Raw genomic sequence first — 17,819 nt, 5'->3', positions numbered from 1 at the left:
GTGAGGACAGTGAGAGAAGCCAGGGTGTCTACATGTCACTGTCCTGGAAGCTGGCACAGAAGAGGATGCTGGCACAGCTGCTTGGCTGACTTCCCTCCGCCCCTGCTCTGTGCCTCTCACTTGGCCTATTTCAGGGAGCCTGCCACTGCGTCCCCTTACATTCCTCCTGACGATGCCCAAGTCAGGAACCCAGAAGTCCTCTCTTATTGCTAAGGAAGCAAAGTGCCCCTTCTTCATGCTTTCAGAGAAGACAGAACATCCCCTTCACTCCCCAGGAGAGAAAAGCAGAGAAGGAATCACTTTCATGCCTATGAAGAGAGCTGTGATGTCACAACTGCTCAGCTGTTTCTGCCTTGCCCACGTCCCAATGGCAGATGGATTCAGAATATAAAGGCCCAGCCCTCCTGTCCCAAAGCAGAAAAGCCCCGAAGGGTTTCCCACCTTTCCTGGTAGGCACAGCAGACGTTCCTTCTCCCTCTGTATGCCCCTGCCTTCCCCTCCAGGGCTGCCACTCCTCAAGCTTTCCTGCACACAGATCTCCATCTCACGGTCAGCTTGCCCAACAGCCCAACCTATGACATCATCTCTCAATGCCCTTACTCTCTTCTCCTCAGGAGAAGGGCTGACCATGTCGGTCAGTGTGACAGAAGACTGAAAATGCCCAGCACTGTCATTCCTTCCCCTGTCTTTCTGACTTGCCTTACCTGTAGAAAGGATGTGTTCTGGCTTACTGTGCACCCTGCTTAGCGAAGCAGGCTCAGGCCAGGCCAGGCAGGCCTATGGTGGTTCAGCTTAGTTGTGACTGGCTGATTTGTCCACCACCTGTACAGGGGACCAGCTAAACCAGGCTTAAGCTACATTCCTGGATCTGTTTTAAGAGCTAAGGGACTGATGATCTGATTTCCAACTGCCTATCTCCAGATATCGCATATCTCATCTGGTTCCTAACTCAGGGGAAGAGGAAAGTATTGTTTATTTGTCCCCTAAAACCTCAACGTTAACCCTAACTGCTCCTCTATCCTTCCCCTAACAACCAATAAGTACCAAGTCCTGCCCTCCTGTTCTCTGAAATGTACTTGGCAGCACTGAAGCCATTATCTATATTTACGTAAGTGCCCCCTGCCAGCCCCCATTTATTTTTTATTTTTTTTATTTTTTGCGAGGGCATCTCTCATATTTATTGATCAAATGGTTGTTAACAACAATAAAATTCTGTATAGGGGACTCAATGCACAATCATTAATCAACCCCAAGCCTAATTCTCAACAGACTCCAATCTTCTGAAGCATAACAAACAAGTTCTTACATGGTGAACAAGTTCTTACATAGTGAATAAGTTCTTACATGGTGAACAGTGCAAGGGCAGTCATATCACAGAAACTTTTGGTTTTGATCATGCATCATGAACTATAAACAATCAAGTCAGATATGATTATTCGTTTGATTTTTATACTTGATTTATATGTGAATCCCACATTTCTCCCTTATTATTATTATTATTTTTTAAATAAAATGCTGAAGTGGTAGGTAGATGCAAGATAAAGGTAGAAAACATAATTTAGTACTGTAAGAGGGCAAATGTAGATGATCAGGTCTGTGCCTATAGACTAAGTATTAATCCAAGCTAGACAAGGGCAACAAAACATCCACGGATGCAGATTTCTCTCAAAACGGGGGGTGAGATTCTAAGCCTCACCTCTGTTGATCCCCAATTTCTCACCTGATGGCCCCTGCCAGCCCCCATTTAAACCCTACCAATTAAAACCCTTTCCTTCCAAGTCAAGAAAATTCTTTAGGATGGGCCATTTGGTCCATCAGGATCTGGCCCTGTCTAACCCTCATGCACAGCTAGTATATGATAAATGGGATAGCCCACTCTTACTGTCATTATCAGGAAGACCTTTACTAGCTTTTCCTCTCCTTTCCTGTATGCACCTCAAACCACTTTCAGTTCTGCAGTCCCACACAAGCCCTGGGCCTCTGCTTGCCTGGAACCTGTACGTCACCACACAAGCTTGGATGTCATCTTGGGAAAGCCTTCCTGACCAACCTGACACCCCCCAAGCTCCTCTCAGCAACTATGACATCATCTTTGGGGGATCACTCTTCTCTGGGGGACCATAGTACCTTCTACACACTGTTCTCCCCCTTCACTCATTACACTGTAATAACACTACTTGATCTTTGAAGGCAAGATCTTCATATCCCCCAACATCTGCTTGTACATAGTAGGCACTCAGGATTTATTTATGGAGTAAATGAAGGAAGGAAGCCTAAGGAAGGACTAGAGAAGAAGGGAGAAGGCAAGGAGTCATGCTAACCGTGACGGTGCCCCTCTCCCCAAGCCATGGTTAAAATACCTTCAGTAGCTCCTCCCATTGGTCTATACTGCTAAATGATGAACAAACTCCTAAGTTGGCTTTCATGGCCCTCCAAAATTCTTTCCAAACTTTTTCTAATCTTAATTCCTATTTCTGCCCATATCATCTTCCAGACTAACAGGAATAATCATCTTTTTCTTTACCATATCCAACCTTCTGTCTGTTCATTCTCTTCTTCCCAAGTAGAAATCCTACCACCACTACCAGGTTTTATCATCTTCCAAGGAGACCAAAAAACCCAGTATGTCTGGGGATCAGTACTAAGAAGATAAGTCAGAATAAGGAGAGCGAATGCCTGAGACAGGATGGTGAGCGAGGCCTCTCAGACAAGGTGACATTTGAGCAGATGTGGCTCACTGAGGAGCTGGGAAACAGGTGCATGACCTCTAGGGAGTAGGCTGCTGGGTGCACAGAAGGAATGGCAAGGGGGCTAGTGTGGCTGGAGCGAAGTGAGAAAATGCGGGAAGATCAGTAAGGTCACATGGGGCCAGGTCACGGAGTGCCTCTAACCCAAATCCAGACCTCCCCAGTAGGGGAACTACTGGAAGGTTCTAATCCTTAGAAAGCTCATTTGGACTGTGACTGTAGGAAAGCAAGGGTGACAGGCAGAAGCAAGATGAGGTATACTGAGATGGACCAGTGACAGGTGCTGGTGGCCTGGACGGAGGTAGAAGCAGTGAGATTGGTGTAGTCAGATCCTAGATACACGTCATTGACAGAGCTGACAGATTTGTGACATTAGAGGCAAAAAGTAGCCATAGGTTTCAGGGTTTTGACCTGGAAAACTGGAAGGATAAAGGATGCTTTCAACTGCATTAAGGAAGCCAGGAGGAAGAACAAGTTTTGGGGAAAAGACAGGAATTCATTTTGGACTTGTTTAGTGTAACACACTCATGGACATCAAAGTGGAGATATCGGATAGTTATGAGTGTGGAGCCCAGACAACAGGTTTGACCTGGAGATGTAAACCTAAGTCTCACCAGCACGCATGCACACACACTCAATTTATACTTCCTTAATGGCTCTTCCATATTTGATCCTGTAATAGACTAATCTCAAATAAATCATAATATAAAGTCTGGGTAATCTGCATTTTAGGAAAGGACAAAATTCTGAATTATTAAATTTTAATTCATTTTATCCATTCTGCAGCTTTTTATTTTGTGCCTGCTGTGGGCTAGAAATATGCTGAACAAAACAGACAAAGCCCACTTCTCCGGAAGTTAATGTCTGGTAAGTGGACAAATGCTGTAGAAATAGTTGCTTCCTTAATGATGGTAAGAAAGATTTCATAGGTATTCAATTCAAAAATCAATGCAGGTATTTTAGGCCATAATGAAAATAATTCCACCCACTGCTGTCTCTGGCAGCTGGGAGGGCAGAGTAAGAGCCCTGTGCAGTGTAGCAGGGTCCCATGCCCCAGATGGCCTGTGTACAGTCACATGGTGTGTATGTTGTGCTGCTGGTCAGAACAGGCCAGATATCACCTAGTATGGAGTCCAAATGCTCTTCATGCAAGTGAGTGATTTCACAGGTCAAGGCCAGTTTAATGAGCAAGAAGTCTGGGTGGATAAAAGACCATCATGGCTAGTGCTTAACTGTTTAACAAGAGGAGATTTTTTTTTTTTTGGTTAACTTCACCCCATTTAAACAATCTGACTTTTTATGATATTCAATTTTAAGTCTGCACTTGCGAATTCTGCAAGTCTTAACAAATACTATTTTTAGAACATAAGTTTTTCCTTGTGCTTTATTTTTCTGAGATGGTCCACAGGCAGTATTTACATAAAATATCTAAGTTATGTCTTAGCTTTTCAAAGTAAATATCTAAGCTTTTTAAAGGTGATTGCAAAGAAGCTTTTTAAAAATAAGGATTCATCAAATTAAAATCACAATATGTGAAAATTCCAAATGTGGAGAATAAAGAAGTATACAGCTCATAAGTGACTGAAAGAGGGATTTTCATGGGGATGAAAATCAAAGAAAGGGGTACTTTTAAAGAAATTCATATGGCCAGTCCTTTGTTATATGGTAAGCTGTCTGTGGGATAAAGGTGTCACTTGCAGGCCAGTCTCTTGGTAAGATCTGTACTGATATCCCATTACTGGGTTCTGCCCCCTCAGTCTGCTGCTACAGAGGTCAGTGTGAGGTGAGGGGGACCCTGGTCCCACTACTCAGGCCAAACTGACCACCTGCAAAGCCGGTCATGTCCTGTTATTCCCAGTGGCCACAGTCTGCTTGTGGCCCACCCAGCAGGCCCATGAAATCTGAGTGTGTCACGGGGGCGTTGGCTGCACCTTCTCCTTTCTCACTGAGCCAATAAAGCAAATAACCCCAGCTCCAGTGAGTCCAAATTTGTATTTTTGCTTCAACAGAGTACTGGAATTTTTCTTGTAAAAGACACACTCCTACAAGGCTCCTGAATCCATGGCACCTGACCCAGTCAGCATTTCCCAGGTGCCTCGGCTGAGGGGTGGGAGCTGCACGGCCCCAGACAGCATCTGTCCGCCTATTACTGGACTCACAGGTGGGCGAGACTCCTTGTGGGTCCCAGGTCTATGGTGCTGGGTCCTAAGCTCCCAAGGAGACACTTCTGTTCAGGGACAGATGACGGATTTTAGATTTTAGGGACAAAAATCAGGGGCATTTCATGACATCCCTCTCTGAGGATGCCTTCCTTAAAACACGTCTACCACAGTGAGTGGTGGTGGAAAAACAACTATCAATCAAATAGGAATTAAAGCAAATTTTTAAGAAACTATAACCATTTGAAGTTCACCTTTTTATTCATAGTATCCTTTAAATAAATAAGATTTTTCTTTCTTTTTGCACTTGTGTCCATGTATACCTGAGTCTCAAACCCTTCAAGGAAACAGCTTAAGAAGTCCCCAAACAAGTCTGTTGTCTCTATTAGAATGTGGTTGGTTGCTAGAAAAAAAAAAAAGAAAAGAAACTCTAAACCAAACTGGCTTCAACAGAAAAGGGAATGTGTTCGAGCATTTAAGTCCCAAAAAGGCTTGGTCCAGGGCCCAAACAGTGGTGAACACGGCCCTCTTTCTCTTTCGCAGCTATGTTTCCTCAGGACTAAGGCCATTCCCAGGCAGGCTCTGCTCTCATGGTCCCATAGTGACTGAGCCCCTTCAGGGACTCTGTGCCTAATGCATGTTCAGCAGCAAAGACCAAATCCACTTCCCCAGTCATTCAAACAGAAGCTGCAGCACTGTCTCCAGTGTTCACCATCCTGACCCTGACCAATGACTGTGGCCAGGGAAACGGGAGGGCTGTGCCAGTTAAGTCAGGTGGGACACATCCCGGCCCTGGGAGGCTAACTCTCACTGAGATGATGTATACACAGAGCAGAGCTGGAAACCAGGGTCCTGGAGGGAGGCAGGGAAGGAGGGAAATGGGTTCTGGGAAAGCAATGAATAACTACCCATTACACATGAATATAAAAATTCAATTACCAATTAATCTTTAAAAAAAAAATACTTGAGGTTTCAAAAAGTCGGGCAAATAGAGTAAGGTGGGAACATATATCAATACTGTGTTACTTAAACAGTAAAACAAAACCAGAGAGACAGCCCTCAGGTAGGATGGCCAGTGTTCTGCCAGAGTGGAGCTACGGAAGAAGACCCTCCAGCCCTAGCCTTGTCCCTGAATCCCACCTTATCTCTGCTTTTTTTCACTGACACCCTCAGGAAATATGTTATTTTCCCTTTTGGACTATCATTCAACTTGGACAATAATTTTCCCTAGGTTTCCAAACCCAGCTGGGCCAGGCTAGCATTTTAAAACCCCAAACAGCACAAAAACAAATAACAGAAGAGATTACCAACAGGGTAAACATAAGCACGTCCCCAGAGTATCAGCATCTACCCTCGGCTGGCCAGTCCCGGGGCGGCTGTGCTGGCGCCAAACCTACCTCAGTGTCTCTGCAGCCCCTGACTGTTGTGCACTGCACAAGTACCATCATATCTGAGGCCACTGCTTTTCTAGGAATTCAGGACACTCTCTGTGGGATGCCCTGACAGTGCTGTGTTACATTAAAAACAACAAAACATCAATTGGGATTCACTCAAGAACAATCATTTATGAGGTTCCAATACAGAGATACCCTCATGGAAGAGTCAGCCTTTTTGTTCTATTCAGGCCTTCAGCTGATTGGGTGAGGTCCATACACATCAGGGAAGGGTAGTCTGCTTTACAAGTTATTACCCACAAAAGGAAAGATTGATAAATTTAAAAGACAATGAGGAAATACAAACCAGAGAGTAGAAAAAATAGCCACAAAGAATTTAAAAGGTGCCATACTGAGCACAAACAAAGAATTCCTACAAACCAGTAAGAAAAGGAAAGACAACCAAGTAGAAAATTCATAAAGAAACCTGAACATGAACTTCACAAAACAGAGGTTCCGCTTCAGGGAAACATGGATTAAAACCATATTACATACGACCACATACGACCACATGCGCCTTGCCAGAACAACAACTCTGAAAGTCTGACCACGCCAAGTGACAGGGAGGCTATGGAACTCTCACACGTGGATCACAGGAATTTTAACTGGTGCCACCACTGTGCAAGACAACTTAGTATGAGTTAAAGTTCAAGACATGCATGTCCCATAACCTTGAATCCTGCTTCTGGATGATATTCAAACTTGGACCCTGGACACGTGTGAGAGAATGTTATAGCAGCTTTGTTCCTAATTCCCCCAATCTGGAAACATTTCTGTGGAAGGCAGAAAGGATAAACAAACTACAATACATTAATAAACATGGGGTACTGTACAGCAATGAAAGTGAACTAACTACAGAAAAGTCCACCCAGAACCATGTCCCTACAAATATAATACTGAACAAAACCCAACACAGAAGAATATACATGCAGTTAAAACAGCACTGGGTAATTAAAGCAATGTAAATAAAAGGCTGGCGGTCACCACTAGAGGGGTCTAAGGGCCTATGAGCAAGAAGGGGCTGTTTAGGGCAGGGTGCCTCTAGGAGGCAATGTTCTAGTTCCCGACCTGGAGGCAGGTACAGGGGTGTTTATTTTGCAACAAGTTGTTAAGCTTGGCATTCGTGCTTCATGCATTTTTCTGTATGCTTGTTACCTTTTGTAATTTAAAAGGTTTTTCTTTGTTTAAAGAACGAGGCAGAGGACTAACCCAACACAGAGCATCTGGGTAGTGCTCAGCACTGCATTTGGAAAGGGAGTGAAGGCCAAATAAAAACCTTTTGACTGATCTCTCCTCCTGGTATTTTGTTGTTTTTCTTCACATCAGAACAAAAAATGACAGTGGTATGGTCCTGCCCAGAGAAGACAGTTATTGTCTACGTTGGCAGTCCTGAGACCTTCCCTTTGGATTACAGACTCTGAGAACAGACTCTTCAGATCCACGCCTGTACCCTCAGCTTGGCACAGGGCCCAGGAAACAGTAAATGCTCAGAAAGTATCTGTTCAATGGATTCACCAGTAAAATTCAGTTTGTCAAGAAGCAAAATGTCCAGAAAGAGACCTGTGACTTCAATAGTCTCTAAAATGTGGGGAATAGCCATTAAAGTGGTTATTTGACAGTACATTTGAGTTTACCAGTAAAACTAAAAAAAAAAATGTTATTAATGTATTTTCAGCATAACATATTATTATATGCTAACATATGGCCAGCATCAAAGAGAATTTTTATTTTATCTCTGTTCTAAAAATACAACTCGGAAAACTCAGTCCAACATTTTGAAATTTAGTAATTAATTTGAGTCTTTACTGAAGTTTAGAATTTATAGAATAAAATCTTGGTTTCTGACTTGGGTTGGTTCAGTCACACTTGTGATGCTACAGGAACACAGAACGACCCAAGATTTTACTGCCACAACTAGAAGAGCTGGCATATAGCAGGTGCTAGGTCAGTGCTCACTGACTGAATTAACAAATATTAAATATGGCTTTTATTTAGTTTTCAGAAGGATACCGGATGACAAGTTACACATGCCTAATGTGCAATGTCACTTTGAAACTTTTATGAAGAAAATACCACTTCTAAGAGAAAGTATACCTAATACATGTACAGCTGATTCATCATAACCCAACAACTATCTCTGTCTTGCTCCATTTATGGCCAACATTAACGATGCTGTAGGTCCTGACTTGTGATAGGTATAATTAGCTTTAGGTTCCTGCAAGTTAGATAGTTAATATTATTCCTACACATCTTTTTGTCAATTAGTATTACAGATTTGCCTCCACAGTTAGGAGGGAAATCATTCTCCCAATCCCCTCCATCCCCAACCCTTCCCTATTAGCATTTCCTTCTTAGAGTAAAGCATATTTAGGACTTTCTCTATTTTAATTAACCCAGTCCTATGATCTGATCTAGCTACAACCTCCTCTCTCCCTCCTTCATTGCCAGGTTTCTTCAAAAAGTAATCAGAGTTTATCATCTCTGCTTCCTCACCTCCCAATTGTACCTTAATCTGTAGCAATCTGGCTACTTCCTCCCAATTCCCAAGATCATTCCTCCTAGTGGCTAAATACAAGTTGCACGTTACAGTGTTTATCTTGCTTTATGCATTGTAGCTGCCCCATCTAATACATGGACCACTAGCCATATGGCTATTAAGTGCTTCAAATGCAGTGAGCACAAAAAAATTTAAATTTAAAAGCTGACAGTAGATTGAGTTTTAAGTTTCTTGGGAACAGTTCAGGTATGTGAACCTACTTTTTCTTTTCTTTTTCTTTTTAAATTTTGGTATTATTAACATACAATTACATGAGCAACATTATGGTTACCAGACTCCCCTCATTATCAAGTCCCCACCACATACCTCATTACAGTCACTGTCCATCAGCGTAGTAAGGTGCTATAGAATCACTACTTGTCTTCTCTGTGTTACGCTGCCTTCCCCGTGTCTCCCCTTGCCCTCCACTACATTATACGTGCTAATTGTAATGCCCCTTTATCCCCCTTATCCCTCCCTTCCTACCCATCCTCCCCAGTCCCTTTCCCTTCGGTAACTGTTAGTCCATTCCTGGGTTCTGTGAGTCTGCTGCTGTTTTGTTCCTTCAGTTTTTTCTTTTTTCTACTACTCTACAGATGAGTGAAATCATTTGATACTTGTCTTTCTCCGCCTGGCTCATTTCACTGAGCATAATACCCTCTAGCTTCATCCATGTTGTTGCAAATGGTAGGGTTTGTTTTCTTATGGCTGAATAATATTCCATTGTGTACATGTACCACATCCTCTTTATCCATTCATCTACTGATGGAAACTTAGGTTGCTGCCATTTCTTGGCTATTGTAAATAGTGCTGTGATAAACATAGGGGTGCATATGTCTTTTTCAAACTGGGCTGCTGCATTCTTAGGGTAAATTCCTAGGAGTGGAATTCCTGGGTCAAATGGTATTTCTATTTTGAGTTTGAGGAACCACCATACTGCTTTCCACAATGGTCGAACTAATTTACATTCCCACAAGCAGTGTATGAGGTTTCCCCTTTCTCCACATCCTCGCCAACATTTGTTGCTGTTTGTCTTTTGGATGTTGGCCATCCTAACTGGTGTGAGGTGATATCTCATTGTGGTTTTAATTTGCATTTCTCTGATGATTAGTGATGTGGAGCATCTTTTCACGTGCCTGTTGGCCATCTGAATTTGTTCTTTGGAGAAGTGTCTGTTCAGATCTTCTGCCCATTTTTTAATTGGATTATTTGCTTTTTGTTTCTTGAGGTGCATGAGCTCTTTTTACATTTTGGATGTCAACCCTTTATCAGATCTGTCATTTATGAATATATTCTCCCATACTGTAGGGTACCTTTTTCTTCTATTGATGGTGTCCTTTGCTGTACAGAAGCTTTTCAGCTTGATATAGTCCCACTTGTTCATTTTTGCTTTTGTTTCCTGTGCCCAGGGAGATATGTTCATGAAGAAGTTGCTCATGTTTATGTCCAAGAGATTTTTGTCTATGTTTTTTTCTAAGAGTTTTATGGTTTTATGACTTACATTCAGGTCTTTGATCCATTTCGAATTTACTTTTGTGTATGGGGTTAGACAATGATCCAGTTTCATTCTCTTATGTGTACTTGTCTAGATTTGCCAACTCCAGCTGTTGAAGAGGCTGTCATTTCCCCATTGTATATCCATGGCTCCCTTATCATATATTATTTGACCATGTATGTTTGGGGTAATGTTTGGAGTCTCTATTCTGTTCCACTGGTCTGTAGGTCTGTTCTTGTACCAGTACCAAATTGTCTTGATTACTGTGGCTTTGTGGTAGAGCTTGAAGTTGGGGAGCGAGATCCCCCCTGCTTTATTCTTCCTTCTCAGGATTGCTTTGGCTATTTGGAGTCTTTTATGGTTCTATATGAATTTTAGAACTATTTGTTCCAGTTTGTTGAAGAATACTGTTGGTATTTTGATAGGGATTGCACCGAATCTGTAGATTACTTTAGGCAGGATGGCTTTTTGACAATATTAATTCTTCTTACCCAAGAGCATGGGATGAATTTCCATTTATTAGAGTCCTCTTTAATTTCTCTTGAGGGTCTTGTAGTTTTCAGGGTATAGGTCTTTCACTTCCTTGGTTAGGTTTATTCCTAGGTATTTTATTCTTTTTGGTGCAATTGTGAATGGAATTGTTTTCTTGATTTCTCTTTCTGCTAGTTCATCGTTAGTACATAGGAAAGCCACAGATTTCTGTGTATTAATTTTGTATCCTGTAACATTGCTGAATTCAGATATTAGTTCTAGTAATTTTGGAGTGGAGTCTTTAGGGTTTGTTATGTACAATATCATGTCATCTGGAAATAGTGGCAGTTTGAGTTCTTCCTTACCAATCTGGATACCTTTTATTTCTTTGTTTTGTCTGATTGCCATGGCTAGGACCTCCAGTACTATGTTGAATAAAAGTGGGGAGAGTGGGCATCTCTGTCTTGTTTCCGATCTTGGGTGAAGAGCTTTCAGCTTCTCCTGTTAAGTATGATGTTGGCTTTGGGTTTGTCATATATGGCCTTTATTATGTTGAGGTACTTGCCCTGTATACCCATTTTGTTGAGAGTTTTTATCCTGAATGGATATTGAATTTTGTTGAATGCTTTTTCAGCATCTATGGAGATGATCATGTGGTTTTTGTCCTTCTTTTTGTTTATGTGGTGGATGATGTTGATGGATTTTCGAATGTTGTGCCATCCTTGCATCCTTGAGATGAATCATACTTGATCATGGTGTATGATCCTCTTGATGTATTTCTGAATTTGGTTTGCTAATATTTTGTTGAGTATTTTTGCATCTATATTCATCAGGGATATTGGTCTGTAGTTTTCTTTTCTTGTGGGGTCTTTGCCTAGTTTTGGTACTAGAGTGATGCTGGCTCCATAGAATGAGTTTGGGAGTATTCCCTCCTCTTCTATATTTTGGAAAACTTTAAGGAGAATGGGTATTATATCTTCTCTATATGTCTGATAAAATTCAGATGTGAATCCTTCTGGCCCAGGGATTTTGTTCTTGGGTAGTTTTTTGATTAACACTTCAATTTCGTTGCTGGTAATTGGTCTGTTCAGATTTTCTGTTTCTTCCTTGGTCAGACTTGGAAGGTTGTATTTTTCTAGAAAGTCGTCCATTTCTTCTAGGTTATCCAGGTTGTTAGCATATATTTTCATAGTACTCTCTTTTATTCCTTGTATTTCTGTGGTGTCCATAGGGATTTTTCCTTTCTCATTTCTGATTCTGTTTATGTATATAGATTCTCTTTTTCTCTTAGTAAGTCTGGCTAGGGGTTTATCTATTTTGTTTATTTTTCAAAGAACCAGCTCTTGGTTTCACTGATTTTTTCTATTGCTTTATTCTTCTCAATTTTATTTATTCTTCTCTGATCTTTAGTATGTCCCTCCTTCTGTTAACTTTGGGCCTCATTTGTTATTCTTTTTCCAGTTTCAATAATTGTGACTTTAGACTACTCATTTGGGATTGTTCTTCTGAATCTACTTTTTTAACTGCAAATTTTATGAACTCTAAATACAGGTCAAAAATTTCCACTGAAAATTAAGCATCAGAAGATCTGATATGTAAGTAAGTGTAAATGGATGTCAATGGATGAAAAACAATTTAAAATCATCTCAATAATTTTTACACTGATTATCTGTTGAAATGATAGAATTTGCATATATTGGGTTAAATATTATCAAAATCTATTTCACTTATTTCTTTCTATGTTTCTTACAGCAGCTGGTGGAAGACGCTGACCCACCTGGGGAGCATGTCCTCTGTGCCCGCTGGGCAGTGCTGAGCCGCAGCCGTGGGTGGGACCAGTACCTGCTGCCGCTATTCTCCCGCTTCTCCAACCCCACTTCCAGTCTGCAGTGTAGCTGACTTCTCCCCCCACTCCTTAAACGTCATTGTCTCCCAAGGTTGTCCCCAGGCTCTTACCGCTCCCACACTAGGTACTCTGTCAGGTAAAGTCACCCTCACCCACGGCTTCCAATGTCCCCAGACCCTGAGGACTGTCATCTTGTTAAGTGCAAACCAGCTCACTCTCATGAGAGCAGTGTGTTCCCTCTACCTACAACCAAGAACATCTGCATTTTAGCTGCCATAAGGTCTTGGGGACCCCTAACTCACTGTACCCTAAACCTAGCTGCAGGATTTCTCACCTTTGTCACTCCAATAGCATCAGAACGCCATCCTTGCCCCCCTTCAACTTCTTTTTGCTGCTCTATTTCTAAAATTCACACCTGGCCATAAGATTTCTCTGTTTAAAATACTTTGGTGGCTTCCCCACTGCCTTCAAGATCAAATAAAAACTTCTTAGAATTAAACCCAAGGCTTTGTGCTTCATCACTGACCCCAGAGAACCCCAAGCTCAGGCCCACATGAGCACATGCATTTCCCTGAATACTAAGTTGTTTTCTCACCCAGTGCTTTCTTCTCACAGGAATATCCTTCCTTTAACTCTGTCCCTCCTCTCCCAGTAACCCTGTAAAATTCAGCTGACACATCCCTTCCTCCAGCAAACACGTCCAAACCCCCAGGTCTGAGTAGGTGTCCCTACTCTGTCACCATCACACCTAAGAACAGCTCTGCCAGGCACCAGCCACATCACCTTGGAATGATCTGGTTACCCTGGAAGAAGCAATTTAAATGTTAACTTTATGTCCCTATGCTATACTTAGTAAGTACCTATTGATAAGTGGACATGGCATTACATAAGAGAAACCCACAGGATAAAGTACAAGGCTAGAAATTTAAATTTAGGCTCATACAGTTATGAGTTAAATGAAGAAAGTTAACCCAATCACCCTAAAAACCCTTTATTAAATGGCCTATTTCAGGATTAGTGATCTGGCCAATACAAAAACACATCTTAAATGATCATTAAAATACCAGATACTCAACAAAAGCAACAATTTAAGAAAATCAAAGACTAAATATGTTACTGTTTCTATAACTTTGTTTTTCATACCCTTTCTTCCCTGATTCTACTTATCAGTTCCTCTCTTCAGCTCTTTACATAAATTTCCTTCCAATGAAATTCTGCCCTCTTTCCTGCCCTCATCCAATTCTTTTCACTTCTGTTGTCCCTTCAGTAATTCTTTCACCTAACAGGAAAGTACAAATACTGTCTTCGTCATCTCTGTGAGCAACTTTGCATAAAACAAAGGAACAGTAAAAAGCAGTGAGTGGAATGACATCACCAGGTTGGTAAACAAAACCGTACGCATTACTCCAGGTGGGTAACTTCATAATGCTAAACAGTAATCTGAACCACATGCGTGCTAAGTGGAGCCTGACAGGCACCAGCCAGTCCTCGGGGTTACTGCAGCAGGACAGAGGGGGTAAGAGAAAAGAACAGCACATGTGCTGGTGCTGAGGGCAGCCGCAGCTTGGCCTTACAATATTCTCTGGCTTGTGCTGCCCTGAAAGAGAAAGCAGAACACCGGGGAATGCAGGAAGCTGTCAGCTATCTAGACCTGCACAGCCCGTAACCAGTCTGACAGCATGAGCAGCAGCCAGCTAGTAGTACCAGCTGCTCATCTGTGCACTGGCGGGGGACCAACCTTGGGAGACAAAGGAAGGACTTCTGCTCCCAAGGGACTTCCGGATTCTGCTTTTTATAGACTAGGTCCCAAGAGAGGCAGAGAAGTATACCTGGAGGAGAATTATTTAAGTTTTAAACCAGGTTAGTACGGAAAAACAGCTTTTTGAAGGAGAACAATGGCTCAAGGAACAGAGTACATTCTTCTAATTAGCTGCAAGTAACTAGTATTTGAAAAGTATTCAAAGCCACACCTGAGGTCTCACAGACATGGGGAAATGCACCCAAGCCCAGTTATCTTATGGAGTTCACAAACAAAAATAACATCTCTTGAAGAGCCTTCCACCTGGCAGGATAACCTAAGTGTGTTTGAAAAAGTTTCTAAACCATCACAGAACCAGACTGGCAAAGCTGTGCCTATAAACAATCAATTTAACGGGAAATGCTGGGGGAGAGGGACTCATACCCGCGTCCAGGAGTTAAGTCTTGGTTCTCCAGAATCCTGTGGCTCTTTACTCATCAGACAACAAAGGCACCACATGAGAATTTGCTGGCTTTCATCTGCAAGGAGGGCGGAAATGAGCGGGTTTTGATAGATAGAAGGATAGGTAATCCAAATAGAAATGTTGTAAACAATATAGTTAAAAGAAATCTATGTATTTTTTCAGGAAAATCTCAAACTACTAAGTTCACAGGTAAGCATCCAGGACCATGTGAAACTCAACTTTGTGAGGATTCTGTTCCTGTGGGTTTGGAATCATGGAAGCTTAGCCCTCCTGTGCCTGGTTCCCTTTCTGTACAACAGCAAGTTTTAAAGCCAAAAGGGAATGACAGAAAGAAACAAAAGAACCAGGCAGGCTTTCCTTGAGATCAGTTCTCTGTTTCACATTGCAAACCATTTGCAATGTCACCCTTCTTAAGGCAGCATACCTGTGACAGGCAGTAGTCAATATTTCTGACTTAATCTTTTAATTTTCTAATTTGCCAAAAATACACTCACTTATCAAAAACAAATTTAACAAAAGGAGTGTTTTAAATGTTCTGTTGAGTACCAAATAGTTTGGATGAAATAGATAAAACAGAAACCTAATGCTTTACCAAAAAATTTAAAACTTTATCAAATATGTGATGAAAATGCTGAACACTGAAATCTTTTATTTGGCAAGAACATCTATTGGTGAGCCATTTTCTTTTTTTTCTTTTGGCAAATACGTACATTCTACTTGGAGGTTTTATATTATGACTGAAGCAAAAATGAGGCCTGAAAACTGAAGGTGTCGGTACCTGAACTAGAGCCCTGCAGCTGTGGGCTTTAGCCCAAGGCAGGAGGGGAAGCTGAGGAGACCCAGCAGCTGGACTCAGTCCTCCGAGAACTGCCGATGCCCTTCACCTTCCTATCCCTGCGATCTTGCAGGCACAGCATTTCCAAGGCCCATGTTACCAAGAAGTAAGGAACCTGCAAACCATAGCAAGCTACCTCTGCATTTCAACCACACGAAAGGATGCTGACAGCACGTTTTAAAGCCATGTTCTCCTTATAAACATCTGCTTAGGCTTTCCCAATAACTAACATCTCTGAACAAACTTGATCAGGACTTAGTCTGACATTGATTTTTTTCCTAGTTTTTATGAGCTCAAATACATCACTGGCTTGCCTGAGATTTGTTTATTTCAATAATTATATAAATTAACCTCTGCAGATTCTAGACTTCTTCAAATTGAACCAATGCTACTGATAAAAAATGTGGCTGTTGTACTTCCTATGCTTTAATATTAGAAGAAATTATAAGTGTCTTCACAAGAGTGAAAGATGCACCCCATGATTGTCTTATGCAAGCAGCTTCCACCATTAAAAAGAATGCAACCTGATGGGAAAATTTCCAAAACCAGAACTCACTGCTAAGAGAGGAGGGCGAGAAGGAGAAAAAGAATGAAAATGTTACTTTATGGAACTTAATCTAAAAAATTCCAAAAGGTGTAAGTTTCCCCCAGCTGGTGAATGATTCGGCACATTTAGATCAACAAGTGTATTATTTAAAAAAAAAAAGAAGAGCCAGAGAAACTGTCACTTAGCCTTTAGGAGGTGCCTTTCCTTGCCCAGAGTCCCCACACAGAAGCACACTGAAATGTACTGCTGAGGAGCTTCCTCTGCTTTAGGGGTCTGCAGACTCAAACCATGCTTGAGTGTTATTCTGAGTGTCGTCAGCACTCCTGAGGGGCTGGCAACCATCAGGCTGTCCTTTCCCCCCTGCAGGCATGCTCCCACACCCCCAAGGATAGGATAGAGCATCCTACAGGGCATTTCAGTGAGATGGGGCAGTCACTCATACATGTTGGTGCAAATTTGGATCCTAAGAATGAGTGGAAGGGACAGGTGTGGATAAAGTGAAGGTTCCTATAGCCAGGACCCTCACTTGATGATGGAACTGGCCTGCTGCTAGGCTACTGTTTCCACACCCATAGGCAATAAGCTATTATTGCACTATATAGAGAGCTCGGCACAGTGCTCTGAGTGGAGGCAGAGACAAGGAGGATTACAGACGGAGTTCTAGTGCTCAACCTATCACGGGGAGAACAAGCCGGGTAATAAACCCTTTTACCCCAGGACCATCCTACTGTCATCCATCGATCTCACTGAGTCCACAGTGAACTTGCCTGGGGCTGACCCAATAGTGAGACAACAGGAATCCACCAATGTGCATTTGCCGCCTAATATTTTACTTGACATCTTAAACTGAAATTATAAATATGAGCTAAATTAATTCTATAATTTAGAAGTATGAAGGCAGAATTTTTTCAGAGAATAAATATTTATTGTTCTAAATGATCAGGTTATACAGCAACAGACAGCTAACAGTGAGGGGGTGAGGCTACAGCTCCCCTGCTCAGCCAGGAGGGCAAAGCCACAAACAATGGCTGAGGATGCCACACAGTAACAGCGTCTCTCCCTCCCTATTACAACCTATTTTTATCTTCTCTTTGTGCTGTGTTCTTGCTTCCAAATCCTCTCTCCTACCTCATTATCCCTGTTTCTGATCCTGTTCTCACCTAATATTAAGTAAAACAAGTGTTACAGCCTTCCTGGATGGAAACTTCCTCCTTTTACTGTACTTAGAAGTAATTTTGATATTATAAAGCAGTAAGGAAAGAGCCTTCCCTGGAAGACAATGAAACTACAGGGGTGGCATAGGCATGATCTGATTACTCATGATCTGTGCCTGTCGGTCAGTCCCTCCAGGAGCACAGAAGTGAAGGCACGCCTCAACAGGTGACTGAAATCTAACGGACAGCTCTAAAGGTGACACACACAGGAAACAGAGAGGTGGAAAATGTTCCTGATTGTCAAGGGAGATATGTAAGGGGAGATCACAGGCAGACACGAATCTAAGGCGATCGGGGTAAATCGGCTCAGCCTC

General features: G+C 42.0%; 1 protein-coding gene across 9 annotated transcripts in view; it reads right to left on the bottom strand.

Annotated features, from left to right (window-relative positions):
- Nucleotides 1-17,819, bottom strand: part of FANCC (FA complementation group C) — a 299,481-nt gene that overhangs the window by 134,722 nt on the left and 146,940 nt on the right. For all 9 annotated transcript variants that reach the window (XM_036904368.2, XM_057498496.1, XM_036904371.2 and 6 more), the window contains one exon: nucleotides 14,870-14,964. In XM_036904368.2, coding sequence (XP_036760263.2) covers nucleotides 14,870-14,964 — 95 coding nt within the window. The remainder of the gene's footprint in view (nucleotides 1-14,869; nucleotides 14,965-17,819) is intronic.

The sequence above is a fragment of the Manis pentadactyla genome, chromosome 3 (genome assembly GCF_030020395.1).
Source record: "Manis pentadactyla isolate mManPen7 chromosome 3, mManPen7.hap1, whole genome shotgun sequence".
Lineage (NCBI taxonomy): Eukaryota > Metazoa > Chordata > Mammalia > Pholidota > Manidae > Manis > Manis pentadactyla.
The sequence above is the reverse complement of the archived record's forward strand: the minus strand, read 5'-3'. Positions and strand labels throughout refer to the sequence as shown.